The 16762-nt window shown below is 43.1% G+C and overlaps 2 protein-coding genes across 2 annotated transcripts in view; one reads left to right on the top strand and one right to left on the bottom strand.

The window, feature by feature from the left end:
• Positions 1 to 15347, bottom strand: part of SP110 (SP110 nuclear body protein) — a 32936-nt gene extending 17589 nt beyond the window's left edge. The window contains exons 1-9 of the mRNA XM_006760408.2: positions 15250 to 15347; positions 14492 to 14564; positions 11928 to 12075; positions 9775 to 9943; positions 7433 to 7699; positions 7046 to 7120; positions 6067 to 6150; positions 4385 to 4462; positions 2228 to 2296 (exon numbers count right to left, since the gene is read on the bottom strand). Of these exons, the coding sequence (XP_006760471.1) occupies positions 2228 to 2296; positions 4385 to 4462; positions 6067 to 6150; positions 7046 to 7120; positions 7433 to 7699; positions 9775 to 9943; positions 11928 to 12074 (889 nt within the window). The 5' untranslated portion in view covers position 12075; positions 14492 to 14564; positions 15250 to 15347. The remainder of the gene's footprint in view (positions 1 to 2227; positions 2297 to 4384; positions 4463 to 6066; positions 6151 to 7045; positions 7121 to 7432; positions 7700 to 9774; positions 9944 to 11927; positions 12076 to 14491; positions 14565 to 15249) is intronic.
• The window catches only part of LOC102760145 (nuclear body protein SP140-like protein), a 64177-nt gene continuing 62086 nt past the window's right edge, over positions 14672 to 16762 (top strand). The window contains 2 exon segments of the mRNA XM_015561802.1: positions 14672 to 14730; positions 15472 to 15609. Of these exon segments, the coding sequence (XP_015417288.1) occupies positions 15557 to 15609 (53 nt within the window). The 5' untranslated portion in view covers positions 14672 to 14730; positions 15472 to 15556.

A 16762-nucleotide genomic window follows, 5' to 3' on the forward strand; every position in this document is an offset into this window, starting at 1 on the left:
CTATCTGTGTTTTTTTCTCTCAAAATTTGGTGTCTTTTTTTCAGGTGTTATTAGTATTTTTAATAAATATGATTAATTAACTGCAAAGTAAATAAAATAGGAACAAAGCCAAATCTGGAAGGGCCTGGCATCTTCTTAGCAGAGGGAAGTCTCAGTAGGGAAGTTACCCAAACAGAACAGCTTAACACAAGCCCTGGAAGCTCCCCATTTCTAACAAGGCCACTCTGACTGGGGAGTGTGTGCTGTTGCATAGTCACATAGATGTTCCTGCCCTCAATCCCACAAACCTTTAGAGCACTATGAGAGTGGATGCCTCAGTATTGGGATGCTGGCCAGAGGGCATGCAAACCATCCATGCCTGCTCTAAACTAGGGATAACAAGAAAGGATTATGTGGGTTCTATTTCTGTGCTGTGAGATTTCGCTACAATAACTCTTAGTTTATACCAAGATCACATACTGATAGCGGTACCTGTGACTGTGCATAGCATAATAATAAATCACAAACCATTTTTTGTCAGATCATCCTTCAAATTATGGGATATAGGAAATATGGTTTCTTTTATTTTTTTTATTCAGGTAATAATCAATGTTACATTTGTGCCTGGAGATTACTATCTAGCTTAGAAGAGACATACTACTTAAGTAGTAATTACAATGGAGTATGTGGAATCTTCCCAAAGGGCCAGTGCTGAGTGCTATAGGAACATGCAATGTGACCACCTTATCTAATTAACATCAGAGAACACCTTGAAGTAGACATTGAAGCCAATACCAGTGATGAACAGGAGATAGCCAAACATTTACGGGAAGTAGTGTAGGGTCAGAATGTAGCATTCAAAGAAAGGAGCATGTACCAAGTATCAAAGAGGAGAGAAATGAAACAGGAGGAATCAGAGTGTCGGCTGGAGGTTTGAGTTGGAAAAGATGGAGTTGAAGAAGAAGAGAAGGGTTGGATTGGAGAGAGCATTGTCAATCACACTACTAGGAACTATGAGCATTATTCTAAAAGCAATAGGAGGTCATGGATAAGTTGTAAGCATGGGAATGAAACCATCAGATTTTAGTGTAGCAAAGAGGAGACAGAATCAATAGAACTTGTCAATATACTAAGGTAGATAATCAGGTAGTCAAGGATTGCTTACTTTTTGGCTTGGCAACTGGGTAACTAATTTCAAGTTAAATAAACTCCAAATTCCTCCCAATGGCCTATGAGGGCCACATGATCTGGCCCCTCTCTACCCTCACCTTGTACCACCTTCTCCTTTCTTCATCATAACCCAGGTCAAAAGGGATGAGACCAGAACTTGGAGACACCTCTAAGTAAAAGACAAGGACACCTAGGGTTTCTATGGCTCTTGGAAAGACACATTTAAATTCCAAAAAATTAGGGTATGAACCCAGGATGCTGTCCTAGTCCTGTATATAAACAGCAAACCCATCATTCTCCATTCCTTGTCTATGGAATGTAATCTTCCACTCACATAGAAAGATTCCATCAGCTCTTTTCTTGCTGCCTGTGGGTATGCACGTGGGGGATATACGCTGCAATGTTAGTCTGTCTGTTGAGCTGCTGATTATCAATAAAAAATTCTTTTCCCGGACCCAGGTGACTTGTGTTTCTGCAGTAGTCATAGTTCTAAAGAATATGACTGTGCAAGTAGGGTAACATCTCATCCTGTCACAGTTCTTGGCAAAGCACATATTAGGCACAACTGCATAGATGGTTAGCACAGATCTTCAAATGGACAGGTAAAAAACTGAATTATAAAATCTCCCCCCAAATATATTGTATCCTTTCTCAGCAATGGCACCACCATTCACCCAGACATTCAAGCCAGAAATTGAAGAGCAAGCCTTGAGATCACTGTCTTTTTCATCCTCAGTTTCCAGTTTATCAAGTCCTGTCAACTCAACCTCCAAACTGACTTTGAATTGGTCCTCCTCTCTCAGTCTTCACTGCTTGATCTGAATCCAGGTTACTATCGACTCTCATGACATCTGCTCTCCAAATGGTTTCCCTATTTCCATTCTTTTCTATTTCCAATTCATTCTTTACACAGCATTCAAATCAGTCTTGTCAAGTTTAGAATTGGATAGGGTCATTCACTGATTAGATCTGTCAATGGCTTCACATTACATTTAGAATACAATTCACCTTCCCACACCTTGACCTACAAGCAGGAGCTGCCTCCAGCCTCCAGCCTGCTCTTCTACTGTCATCTTACCTTGTAGAAGTCTTTTTTTCTGTTGTCTCTTTTTAGGAACTGACCACATACTTCTTTTTCTTTTCTTTGCTAAAAAGAAAGAATACATATAATCTTTTATAGCTACACACATAGATCTCCCAATTGTCTATGTCAACAATTCTCAGCCTTTATGTTTGGTCTTCAAATGACAATAGCTAGGTGGTCATTGGTGACCTTAGGTGATGCTGCTTCATGGAGTAATGGCAGAGAAGAAATTCTAAAGTGGCAGAGGCAGGAGAGACATGAAGAAAAGGAGACAATGAGTCCAGGTAATGCATTTCTAGAAGCTTTGTTGTGAACTGGAGGGAAGGGCCATGGAGGCAAGTAAAGTGAGATGGGGATCAAGAGAAATTTCCTTTATGAGCTGGGATAGGCGTGGGCATTGGTTAGGATGCAGATCCTTGTGAGAGGTTGATGGTGAATTCCACTGTCAGGCGAAGGACTGCCTTGGAGAGAGGAGGGAACCAGAGAGGAGGAAATTCCCACCTGATAGGTTTCTATGAATTAGGAGGAAAATTAAGCTCTTGAGAAAAAAAAGGAGGCATCAAGAAGGGCAGAAGTTTGAAAAAACGAGCTCAGAGTTTGAAAGGATCACACAGGAAGTAGGATTGTCTCAAGGTGTGGAGGGATCATTTAGCTGAAATCGTGAAGACACAGTGGCAGACTACACAGTCTGCTCTGCTGTGTGCCTCTTCCCAGCAGTGCCTGTTTTTAGATGCAGTGTGCAGAAAGCAGTAATAGGCTCCTTCAAGACCTACCGGAGAGTTCTAGGAAAAGACATTCAAGGCAGGTTAAGTATTTGCCATAGGTTACTGAAATGGTGGCTCTTGGATTCCAAGCTGGTATGAAGGAGTGTGAGGAAAGGCAGATGATGGACTGAACAAGGGAAAGGCCAGTGGACTGGTCATCCCAATGAGGTTGAAGGACAGCTACAGAGGGAACACATTGTAGGAAGAAATCAGGGAAGGATATTTTAAAATTAATTTTTTAAGATTGTGCTGAGAAGGGGAAATCAGAGGTTGAATGATTATTGTAGAAGGAGCAAACTCAAGGATTTTGTGTCAAAAAAGGGATTATTTAATTATTGGGAAGTTGAGCCAGGTTTGAGTGGTGAAAGGGCCTGTGGATAGTCTTAAGGTGCAGAAGGCAAAGAACTGGTGGAGGAAAAGTAATTGAAAATTATCAGATGAAGGATTACAGAAATCAGAGTATTGGATGGGCCTGTTATTCATATACTAGAGGCCCGGTGCATGGATTTGTGTGCTGGCGGGGTCTCTCGGCCTTGGCCTGTTGTCTCCACTGCCCTCCCTGCAGGCCTGGTCCCCCTAACTTCCCTCCCTCCCCTGAAGGCCCAGTTATCCCCAACTGCCTTCCCCTGCTGGCCTGGTTGCCCCCAACTGCCCTCCCTTGCTAGCCTGGTTGCTCCTAACTGCCCTTCCCTGCTGGCCATCTTGTGGTGGCCATCTTGTGACCACATGGGGGCGACCATCTTGTGTAAGGGCATGATGGTCAATTTGCATATTACCTCTTTATTATATAGGGTACATTGAAGGTGTCCAGGAAGATGGCAAGACTTGAAATAGAAAAACTCTTGTCAGCTTTGAGTTCTGCTGGGGAGTGGAGGGGAAGTCCAGGGATGATACTGATGAAGTAGTGAATAATTCACTGAATGGTTAAGCCTCAACAAAGGGGATGGGGGAGCAAGGGGCTGGCTGGGAACAGTGCGGAGCAAGGTGTGACATACAGCCTGCCTTGTACATTGAGGTAAGTGATAGCAGAGCGAATATGAACCCATGTCTTAAGAGAAAGCAGTGTGCTCTTGGGAAACCACCTTTCAGTTAAAGGAGGTGCGGACTAAACCTCTATGAAGTTGTGGATATAGGAGAGCTTGGTGATTGCAGAACAGGCAATTTCAAGGGGTGCATATTATAATGGCTCTAAATGCCTTCCGCTTTTCCTATCATTTAATGAAGGCCTCAAAGGAAGAGGCGGTGAAAGGGAATTGGAGAAACAAATAGTGCTGAGCGTCATGGCTACAATCACAGAGAGAGTGCTCATGACAAGATCCAATCAGAAAAACAGGATGCAGCTTCGCATTCCCCCTCCTGATGCCTATAAGAGGAGGGCAATCCTTACCTTTCTTGATGAGAGGTGTGCTGGCTGCCTCCTGGGGCTTTGCTGGCTCATTTGGTTCAGGAGGATCATTTCTTATCACTGATCATGGAAACACAATTCATTTCAGAGGTCAGATGGGCTAAAGAGAAAGTGCTGAAGGAGCTCAATGTGAGAACAAGGGGATGGAGGACATGTGTGGCCCAGGGCTGGGGACCTGCTAGTCTATACGGTTTCCTGGCTCTGCCCGGAGTCAATCAAACTTGTGGTTATTGTGACTTGCGTGACTATCACAGAACCAGAGAGCAATTGCTCACAGAGGAGGGCTCAGTTTGGCCCATTGGTTGGATTCCCCTTACTCAGTGGAAGATGAGTACAGGGACTCTCAGTAGCCCTCACTCAGGGAATGATTCTGACAGCAGTGGAAGTGGTGACCTTGAATTCTGTCAGCCACAGTGAAGGTGAATGTCTGCCATATAAAAAATATATGTTATTGCTTAGACTTCTATGAATGTATATTTTTAACCTGCTCTACCTGTTTATTTCACCTTAAGAAATAGTGAAGGAGGCTAAGTGCCTTATATATATCAGCTGAAGAAAGCAGGAGCCAGGAGGTACTTGCTAGCGCTTATTAACAGCAAATAAATACAACTGCTCTTAGTTTCTGCTGCACTAAGAAAGATAGAAGGGCTCAAAGCCATCACAGACAGAAGCCCATCTCAAGAAAGCTGTCACCTTTTTGCTTTCACAAGGCTATGACATCCATCTCCAATTCTGGCCTATTTAGGAACAGGTAACTGGGGCAGGTGGCAAGCAGTCGCTAGACCCTTTAAACAATTTGTTGCATTTAAAACTATTTAAATAATATTAATTTTTAAAAATTCAGAAATTGTGAAAGTTGACAGTGATTGTTTCCCACAGTTAGGGTGGGGACTGGGAAGGAGGGCCATCCATGTCTGGGGCACTGATTCAGTGTTCAGGCCACACAGTGGTTTTGCTTGCTTTGCATTTTGATAGAGCAGTTTTGAGCCTTGCCTTATTTAAGTGGCCTCAAAGGGTGGCTGAGTCAAGCAGTCCTTACTAATTTAATTATGGAAAGCTCAGTGCTTCGTGCTTTCCCCAGTGTTCCCGCCACAACCCCTCTGAAAGAGGAATGTTCTCCCTTTGCAGACCCCTTAGTGGTGTTTGAATTTAGGTCCAGTGGGTATTAGGAGGACTCCCATTCCTGTCAATGGTGTCCCCTTCCCAGTCCACCTTGCCTTCCCCAGGGACTCTATCTCCCACTAGGACAGTGATGGCGAACCTATGACATGCGTGTCAGAGGTGACACGCAAACTCAATTTTTTTGGTTGATTTTTCTTTGTTAAATGGCATTTAAATATATAAAATAAATATCAAAAATATAAATCCTTGTTTTACTATGGTTGCAAATATCAAAAAATTCTATATGTGATACAGCACCAGAGTTAAGTTAGGGTTTTTCAAAATGCTGACACGCCGAGCTCAAAAGGTTCGCCATCACTGCTCTAGGAGCTCAGGTCTCCTGTCTGCCCAAGCCTCCAAGGGCTGGGTGAGCAGCCAGGACCTGCACCGTGATGGTGGTCAGGAGCAGTGAGGAGAGCCCTATCTCTAGAAGATTCAAATGGTTTCTCCTCTTTGCAGACATAAAGACTAAGGTGGACTTAAGTTGCTTAAATCAAAATTACCTGGCTCGGGGGCTGAGGGAGCCTGGGGCATCTCTTGAGTATCTTCTTTATCTTTTACTTGAGGGCTCGGGTGATCACTGGACACTGAGCAGAAGAAGAAAAGGAATTTCAGATGCCAGAACCAGCAAGCAGGGATCAGAGATGGAGGAAAAAGAACAATCTATTCTATCAGGAGAAAACGATGGGGCCCGGACTGAACACCAAGGCCTAGTGAGGGTGAGGCAGAGTGGGAGAGTGAGCTATCATTTGCTTTCAATGGCTACTTACTAATTTAATTATGGTACTTATGTTTTTTCTTTGAAAAATCTAGAATATGGAATCTTACATTGTTATTCACTCTATGATGATGTTAACCTTAATCATATATTAAATATATATATGTATTAGAGGTGTAGAGGAAACATTATTTGGACCAAAGAGGACCCCTAATTCGCAAAATTTATGACAGCTACCATTTCTGGCAGCACCTAAAATATACCATGGTATATTTGTCAAACTCCAACTCCTTTATAATGATGCTTTGTGGTTGATAAGTGACACAGTCTCAGAAACTAAATCAGGTCCAGCAGACCTTTCAACATGTTATCCTCTTTTCTAATAATTTTAATACCACTACTCTTAGAATTCAAACCATATGAAAATGAATACAGTTGAAACTGAAAGGCCTGTAATCAATCAGAGGGTGGGCAATCAGGTGAGGGTGGTGGATGTGAGTCTTGCCCAAGTTATTTTTCAATCAGAACAGTGTTTGAGTGTTGGTTGGACAGGGCTATTGGACATCACAGAATCACACTGGCTGTGGCAGCGACACTGAAAGTGGTCCTGTGCCAAGTCACTGCATTGGTTCCCCTCTGTCTTTTTCTTTGTCATACACAGTTCTTTCTCTCAGGGTTCCTACCACCAGCCTCCTGGTTGGCAGGTGCGTATCCTCCCTTCACAGCTCCCTTGAGCTAAACTAAGCTAGCCTTAAGTACATTACCTTGCACAGTAGCAGGGGGAGTGCTGGGAACCTCTTGTGAGCCTTCTTCATCATTTATGTGGGATGTCAAGTTGGCTGTTGAAGAGAGGAAGGAAAATCATTACAGGTTAGATGGACAGGGTGTGGGGAGGAGAGTGAAGGGTAAAAATGCCTGGGGTAGATGGAGCACCAAGGTCCAAGGGCAGAGGGTTGGGCTGTTCCAGGGATGGAAGCAGGGCTCTGGGCTCCACACCCAGGCCCTTCGCAGTGTACATAATCCGTCTTAGAAAAGGCTGTATATGGGAGGTGGGTGTATGGAAGGTGTATGGTGGGACCTTGGGGTTGTAGACATGGCCACAGGCACCCAGGCTGGTGATGTCCAGGTGTTGGACTGAATCTGTATCTCACCTGGAATAGTCCTTCCTTCCTGGATGACTCTTGGGAGAGCCTTGGCAGGGCCAGCAGAGCTGGGTGGCTTGTCCAGGATCTTATTGCTGTGCTGTGGGATTGCACTGGGCTGATTGACTCTGGGCACAGGGGTCGGGCATCTTAGTAGGGGGCGCTGGGGTGCAGGCAGTGGCAGCAGGTTCTGATGGGGGCTTCTACCTCTTGAGTTGGTTGGGACTTCAAAGACGGTCACTGTGGTTCCTCTCCAACCTCCACAGGACGTGACAACTGGAATTGTAAAGGAGCACACATCAGCACCCTAGAGACTCAGAATTATGTGGGAAAGGCATTTCTTTACACACATGACTTCCAACAGGTTGGGGGGCATAGAGGTATTCATTCTCCCCCCAGGTGCAGAGAATTGATTTATTGCATCGCCATCCATTTGTGGCCTCTTTTTAATTTATGAATTTGAGCAGTGCTATACTAACTGTATCTAGCCTTGATCTGACAACAAAGTAGTTTCACACACAAAGTTGAGTTTCACTTTGTCCCCAGGGATTTAAATTTTTTAGATTTTCCTTAATTTTGCCTTCAGAATTTAGACAATTATGAACAATGCTTTAATTGACTAGATTCCCCTGTTTTAATAAATAAGCATATCATGATTCCCTGTAGCAAGTAAGATAAAATATGAATTTCTTTTCATAGTGTTTCTTGTTTCTGCAGACTCAGCTTCTGTGCCTCCTCACCTTGTACCCTGTGATCTGGCCACACCCAACTTCCTTCCCATCCAGAGTACCCCAGGCCCATGACTTTTCCAAGGCTGTTCCCTGGCATGGCCAATGGTGGTTTTCTCTTATGATTCTTCCCCATCATTTATTTCAGAAGTAAAGTTGTTTCAATCAGTGAACAGAAAAAGGCAAGTAAGGTAGGATTTTGGAGAGGGACCCAGAAAAAAATCACAGAGTAATAGATCAGGAAGGAAGTTTGAGCTCAGCTAGGTCAAGGGGACAAGCCTGACTGTCAGACTTGCTTGGCATGGCCTTTGAGAACAACATTTCTCCCGGAAATGCCCCAATGCTGCCAGGAGCATGGGCCACATGCTTGCCTAAAGGGTCACTTTTCTCTTTTGAGGCCCCTTGAGCCCAAGGATTCATTTCTCCCTTTGGGAAGGAGCCTTTGGATGGAAAAGTGTTGGAGAGCTCTCAGCAATAGTGCTCTGCTGGTCTCTCCCCTGCTGTTCTCAGATAAGTGAACCTTGTGTTTCTCCTCAAACCTGAAACCGTTTTACCATCTGCTCCTCTTTCTTCTTTTTTTTCCGATCTCTATCACCATTCTTTTTTCTACTCCTTTATTTATTCAGTTCTTTCTCCCTCTAAGTGTCTTCATGCTCCATGTCTTTCTCATATCCTCTTTCTGCCTCTGTGTCCACAATTCCCCTCCTTTTCTGTTCTCCTCCAGTATCACACTCTGCCTCCCAGCTATCTGCTTTAGTGGAGTGATTAACATTCCAGGCCCTTGTATTAGGAGATCCAGGTAGGACTTCTGGCTCTGCTCTTAACAGACAAATATCTTTGGGAAAGTTACTTTTACTTAGAGCTTTAATTTCCTTATATGTTATACCAGAGGCCTGATGCACAAAGATTCGTGCAAGAATAAGCTTTCCTTCCCCTGGCTGCCAGCACCTCCTGCACTCCGGCCTGGAGCCTCCTTCCACCTCTCGCCTTGTCACATCAAACTTGCATATTCCCTTCTTATTGGCTGTGGGTGCCGCCATATTTGTCTTGGAGTTATGGTCAATTTGCATACTCCATCTTTATTAGATAGGATGGGGTTAATTGTGACTCCACAGGATTATTTTAAATATGATATGAAATAATCATATGAAGTGCCTGGGATATTGCCTGGCACAAAATAAGCACTCAAAAAGAAAACAATACCACCAACAAAGGATATACTTATTATTATCTCTCCTTACCCATTACTCTTCCTCTCTTGCTCTCCTTGTCCTTCCGTCAGAAAGGGTCTATGGAACTTTGCATTTCCTCATTTTATGCATTCCTTAGAGACTGTCCAGTATGCTAATCGGTACAATTTTCCCAAATTCTTAGAACAGGTCAGACAGAAACATATGTGCCCTCTAGAAAGTCATCTTAGAGAACCAGGGCTAGAGGCTACTCTTGCTGCCATATCTGTGAGAGAGCATGGCCCACACCTTCCCAAAGGAAAAGTGGGCAATTAAAGTGCCTCTTTAACATGGGCCCACATGCCTGTCTGGGGCTGGAAAACAACCCAAACTTTCAGCATAGCAACCCCCCTCATGCTTCTATAGCCCCAGAGGTATTTAAGAAGCATCATACCATTTCTGAAGCTCCTCTGAATTGCCACCAGGTTGGGGTATTCACGTAGATTGATCGGACTGAACAACATTTCCAGAAATGACAGATTAAATGGCTCCTCCATTTTGGTGAGAATGTTGTATACCACTTTGGATACAGGGACCATATTTCTACAGGCTTCCATGGACTCCTTAAGAAACAGAATGAAGGATTATTATACATGATTATAAAGATAGAGGTTTTTTATATATATGTGGTTTTCTAAGTTGTAACAGAGCTATTTTGCTCTTTTAAGAAGGAATTTAATGCAAAATGTATAGTCAAACACTCTAATGTAGAAAAATCACAGTTTTACCTGTTTACTTGGGAACTTCATATATACTTTGATAGTCATAGAAATAAATAATTTAGCCTTCTTTAAAATAAGTCTGTTTTGTAAACCTTATTTTAGGTTTATTTGAGGGAATAGAGAAATTTTAAGAAAGGAAAGTGGAGTCAAAGACTGTTATGGTATAATTCCATTCTCTAAGGCTCTGGGCAGGACACTTCAGCAGTTGACCCAGTGGTCAGTAACTAGTTGTTATTCTGTTGATTTTTGTTAGCCTGTGTTCTCTTTTTGCCTCTTGGACTTGAGATGGCCCAAATAGATTCTAGCCATAGGGAAATGACCCAGAGAATTTTTCTTGATGAGAGGATGGCTAAGAAGACAAATATGGCAAGAGAGAATTAATTGTAAAATGTTTATGGAGCACCTACTAGTCTAGTCCTAGTGTACAAAGCAATGGAGAAAATTAACATGGTGCTCTCTTATTGGGGGAGGGGCACTGTCAGGCAAAGAAGATAGGCATCCTATATAATAAAAGGCTAATATGCAAATTGTTCCCTCGACTGGGAGTTTGACTGGGAGTTCGACCAGGGGACATGGCAGGCTGGCCAAACACCTGCAACCCCTCCCCTGGCCAGCCCCACCCCCGATCGGCCCCCCCACCCTGATAGGGACAGACCTGCCAGAAACTACCTGTGCACAAATTCATGTACTGGGCCTCTAGTTAAATAATAAATACAAATTAAATAAATATACAATTATTGTTGAGAGAAATTTTATTAAGGGAAATCATAGGAAGAATAATGAGGGGGGGTCTTAATTAGGAGTAGGTCAAGGAGACATCTCTGAGAAGTGACAGCTGGGCTATGATCTAGAGAGGGCTTAGAGCCAACCAGGCCAATACTCGGGGAGAGGGTTCTATCACTGCTAACACTTCCCTAGGCTCAGGAATTGCCGTAATCACCCCAAATTATATGAAAAGAATGCCATTTTTATACACATAGACATATCCCATTGCCTGCCTTTTTTTCAGATTAGAATGGATCATGGGTGCCATGCTCTTAGTAATTAAAATGGTGCATTAGTAGGATAAATAGTGTCCCCTCCCTCCAAAGATATATCCACTTGAAACCTGTGAATGTGATCTTGTTTTTTTTAAAAAAGGTATTTGCTGATATAATTAAGGATCATTTTGGATTAGGTGGGCCCTAAGTCACAATGACAAGTGTTCTTAGAAGAGAGAGAGAGGAAGGGAGAAGACACACAAATAAAGTGATGTAGAGATGGAAGCAGTGATTAGATGTTTTTATAAGTCAAGAATACCAAACATTGCTGATACCACCAGAAAAAAGTCAGGAAACAGACTCCCTCAGAAACTCTAGGAAAAAATCAACCTTGGCAACACCTTGATTTTCGATTTCTGGCCTCCAGAACTGTGGGGAAATACATTAAAAAAATTTTTTTTGATTTAGTGATTTTTTTGGAGAGAGAGAGAGAGAGAAACATTGACTTGTTGTTGAACTTATTTATGTATTCACTGGTTGATTCTTGTCTGTTCCCTGACTAGGGATTGAACCCCCAACCTTGGTGTATTAGGACAATGCTCCAACTAACTGAGTTACTCAGCCAGAGCCATTATTTCTTTTAAGTCACCCAGTTTGAGATCACCCTATGATATCCTCTTTTTCTGCCAATGACCATTTGAGTCCAGGCCTTCTAAACTCTAGAAATCCGGTGTGTGTGTGTATGTGTGTGTGTGTGTGTGGGGGGCGGGGTTGGTTTGGGACTTCAACAATTGGGCTCTTGGTGAGAACTGGGCTGTTATGTGGATGTGGTCAACATGACTCACCATGTACATTTTCTCAGAGATGAAGGATTTGTCTCGGAGGCCTTCCAAGAAGGGAAATGGCTTGCATATGGCATAGGAGATCTCCAGCTTCTGGAAGATGAAATGCTGGCGAAGAGTTTCTTTTAAGTCTCGGGTGATGTTGAACATCCTATGGAAGGGGCAGAAGAAAAAAAAGAGGGAAGCAAAGACATTGTGGAGCTTGGGAAGCTGCCCTTTGTGTTTAGTGAGCATTCTGGCCCCAAAGGCATCCCTGAGCAGTCTGCAAAGCAACATCTGCCTCAAAGACTCTGGTTATAGGACAACACCCAGCAATAATGGAGGCTAAAAGTGACCAGCGACATGACTCTGAAATCCCAAAGGAGCTGCTGGTTAAACATCGGACAGGTATTAAAAATAGTTAATATTAATTGAGAGCTTCCAGTGTGCCAGATTTTAAGGGTTTCCCATGAAGTGACTTATTTGACCTTCACAAAACCTTTGATTACTATGATTGCAGCCATTTTTATTGTCAAGGACACTGAAACATAGAGGGGTTTAACAACTCACCCTAAGTTGTGCAACCTGGAAGTGGTACAGGTGAATTAATCCTGACTTTCTGGTTCCTGGCTCCCCCAGTCATAAGCACTATGGTCTGTGGCTACATTGAGTTGAGTTAAGATTTCCTAGACTGCAGCTTAACCCTAGACCCACAAGCCATGCTTATGTAAAAGGGATGGCCCCAAACAGGCAAAAAGATGGAAACAGGATAAATGTTAGGTTAAAAACTTTAATAAATCACCTACAATTTTCAACACACAAATAGGCAAAACATAAATAAAAACACAAAGAATATAAAAGACATAATTAGTAAAGGTGACTTGACTGATTTATGTATCAATTTCATATCTTAGACATGTGCCTTTTCCCATGCCCATGCCACATTTATAAAATTCACCATTTGTAGGTCATGAGAAGATAGTAAGTTTAATAGGCAGGAAATTGACAGATGACATTTCCTGACAAATTGTCAAGAAGAGGGAAGCATTGACAAAATATTCATTCATCTAGAGATATTTAAAAAACAAAACGAACAGAGATCCCGTTTTTCCAACTCCATTTTATGTCCAAGAGAAAATGGAACTGTAATTAATGACTATTTCCCAGGATTTAAACCCAGTGGCAGATTGAGTACCCTGTCTCTCTCTTTCTCCATTCTCCTATCCTTTGAGTTGACAGAAAAAAAAATATTATAAAAAAGAAAATCCAGAACAGTACTAGAAAACAAGAAAACATGCCAGGGGTGGAGGGGTGGGGTGGGCCTCTATAATTGTGAAGAAATCCTGAAAGACAGAGAACAAAAGGTAAAGAAATCTCCCATCCACGACATGCATGAGGGAAGGATATTGTAAAGAGCACAGAGCTAGAGAAAGTCAGAATGAACACACGACACGCTAAGAAGAGGAAGAGGCCCTGGGGTTACATTTAGGACGACTAATTATATAACAGCTTTCAGAACAGAACACTCCCTTGGTTCCTCACTCTTAAAAATAGTGCTTTCTGTGATTGTTCAATTACAGTTGACATTCATTATTATATTAGTTTTCAGGGTTCAGCATAGTGATTAGATATTTATATAATTAATGAAGTGACCCCCCTCATTCCTTGTCTGTTATGATTTCCAGGGATGAAGCCCAGAGAGGTTAAGAATTCTGCCCAAGGTATTCAGTGGCAAAGGAGACCAAAGCCCCATTTCTCGCCAGCACCTGATACCACGTCTCATCTATGAGTGTTCAGATTTTAATTATGTGAAGAAGTCTTGAAAATGAGCAAATAAAAGACAAACATCCACGTAGAAAAAAAGCAAAAGACATAAACAGGCAATTATATAATTGTGCAATAAATATAATAAAAAACAGGGTAACTCACTAGTAGCCAGAACAGTGCAAATAAAGAGAACTTAATAACAAGTTTGCCTCTCAACTGGACCACAATAGAAAATAATAGCACCAATCACAGACTCTCCTGGTGGAAGCTGAAGGCTAACTTAGTAATCATGGCCAAATGTCCTAAATATGTGCTCCCTTGAGTTCCAGATTCCACTTCTAGGAATTTATTTCAGGTAAATAATTATGGATATGCTTGAAGAAAAACTATAAGGAGTTTACGATACACCACAGAGAAAATGAAATGTACCCTCCTTATTTCCTCCTTTTTCCCCACTTCCCAACTACCTCGAGTCACTGGCACAGTGGATAATTAATGAGTTGCCATTTGGGGCAGAGTGCAGGATCACAGAGCGTGGATGACCACGGTGGTGAGCAAATCTTGTCTCCCCCACAACAACAGGCTAGAATTTAGGGAAGAAAGAGTTGAGCTGTGTGTGTGCCGCCCTTCTGTCTGTCCCCCTGTTCAGTAGTCTCCTATTAAATCCCACACACTCTCTATCTCCTTGGAAAACACAGTTTTACAGAGAGTGAGCCGCACAGTTTACGCAGTGGAGTTTCACCCTGCAGCTGCTGCCAGGAAATGAAACTTAAAAGCCCAATCACCAAAAAACGAACGAAGCAGCCAAGTGAAAAACCCACCTGGATGCTGAGTTTTACACCTGCTCCTTCCCTTCTGAGGTGCAGGGGCCAGCCAGAGGTCACTCCTGGAAGACTGGAAGACAAGCAGGGAGATACCAGCGGGCGAGGCAGGAAGTCTGTGCTTGGCACAGGCAGCAGGGAGGGCCTGGCTTCCCAGGAAAGAAAAGTGAAAGCATCGTGAGCAGTTGCGCAGGAAGCTGAAGGCTGAACTTGCAGCTTCACTCCTCCCCCAGAAACTGGTGAGATTACGAGTGTACCTCGGGTTGCTGCTGGTGGTGGTGGGGTGTTCCCCATCCAGTCCAGTCTGGGAGGGGGACCAGAGGGGAGGAGGTGTAGGGGTCCAACCCCAGGGTCCTGGGGATCTGAGAAGCCATGGGGGGTCTGCTTCCCTACCCACCTCTGTTTCCCATGACTTGTCTTTCTCTACTTTTTGGGTAATGAAAATGTTCTACAACTGGATTGTGGTGATGGTGATAGTCACACAATTGAGTACATTTACTGGAAACCATCAAAGTTTAAAAAACAAACAAGAAATTAAAGGGGAAGTGAGGCAGCTCAGAAATGCTTATAACACACTATATAATGCAGAGCATTGGGCCTGTCCCCAGCCCGGTGTCCTAACCCTGGCCCTACCTCCTCCAGTCCCAGGCTCCCTGCTCTGCTAGGCCAGCCGTCCGTTTTCTTTCTCAAGCCACCTCAGCAAGGGGAAGGGACAAATGCCAAGCACACTTAGTCCCTATACAAAGTTACTGCCTCACCTCAGAACGACTTTGATTCCTTTGAATTAGGCTCCCCTGCCTTCTTTCCTTTGGGTAAACAAGTGGCCCCCTGTCTTCCTCCTAGATCTGGCTCCTCCTCCCCGGAACTGAGGAACTGAGAACGCCCTCAGAGGTTGGGGGCGAGGGACAGACACGGCAGACAGGACAGACACTGATCGGCCTTTTCACTTTTCTTTTACCCTTTAGGTGCCGCGCCTGAAGGATCCTTCAATGGACAGCGTTCTCCCTAGAGCTGTGGGAAGACAGTCAGGGAAAGCCTAACCGAGGGCGATCCTAGGCCAGCGCCATGGCCCAGCGAGGCCAGCAGATGGCAGGTGGAGACTGTGATCTCAACTGCAGGTCAGTCCTGGTGTCTTCTGTCCTTCATTTCTGGTAAGGTGGGCATCTATCTTGTTACTTCTGTCTACCCAGCCTCATTCTACAGGTATGCGAGAGAAGGAGATAACAAATAAATACATAATGAGCACATTCGGTTTTTAAAATTAAAGTGGGAAAATTTAAGGCCACATAATTCACATATTTCCTTTTCTCACATCCCGAACCCTCTCATTTTCCCCATGCCTCCTCTATCCCCATCCAAAGACAGCTCTGTCCAAAAAAGGTCTTTTTAGAAAAATTAACATCCCAGTCAAATGCCTGAGTGTTGTCAAACTTTTTCCAGTTTCCAGGTAGTTGGGAACCAGTTTTATTTGGAGCTTGAGAGTCAATCTAGTGCCTCTGAACATTGATAAGAGGAACTGAAAATAGGTGGTGCCCAACAGGGACTAATATAATCACATGGGGAGCATGTGTTGCTTTTTTTTTTTTTAATTCTAGGATGTAATACCCATCTGGAAGTAAATATTCTTTTAAAATGTACAATTAAAAATAATTTAAAAAATACAAGATAAATACATCAATATGTTCTTGTTGGTAAAAATTAAATGTATAATTTATGGAAACTCATGCGGTGTGGTGGGTCCTGAACACCCAGCACAATCTCTCCTAGCAGCAGAGAGCATGTCCTGATCACCACTCCTCCACCTGCTCCCATGACATTTGAAGATGAGTGAGTAGAGCTAGTAGTCCAGTCAGCCTTTGGCCTTCAGGCAGGAAAAGAAAGGCACTGAGAAGGGAGGTCAGGGGTAATGCTGGCCTCATAAAATCATTTAGGAGGTGTTGCCCTTGCTTCCATTTTCTGGAAGAGATTGTAGTTGAAATGGTTTGGTGGAATTTACTAGTGATACCATCTGGACCTGGTGCTTTCTTTTGGAGAGGGGCTATTAATTATTGATCCAATTCCTTTAACAGATATAGGCCTATTCAGATGATCTATTTTTTTCTGTTGAGTTTTGGTAGTGTGTGTCTTTTAAGGAATTTATCCATTTCATTTTTTACCAAATTTGTAGACATAGTTGTCCATATTATTTCTGAATTATCCTTTTAACATCCATGGGATGAATAGTGATTTATTTGTTTCTGTTATTACAAAGGGTATTACATATGTGTCCAT

The sequence above is a fragment of the Myotis davidii genome, unplaced genomic scaffold (assembly GCF_000327345.1).
Source record: "Myotis davidii unplaced genomic scaffold, ASM32734v1 scaffold370, whole genome shotgun sequence".
NCBI lineage: Eukaryota > Metazoa > Chordata > Mammalia > Chiroptera > Vespertilionidae > Myotis > Myotis davidii.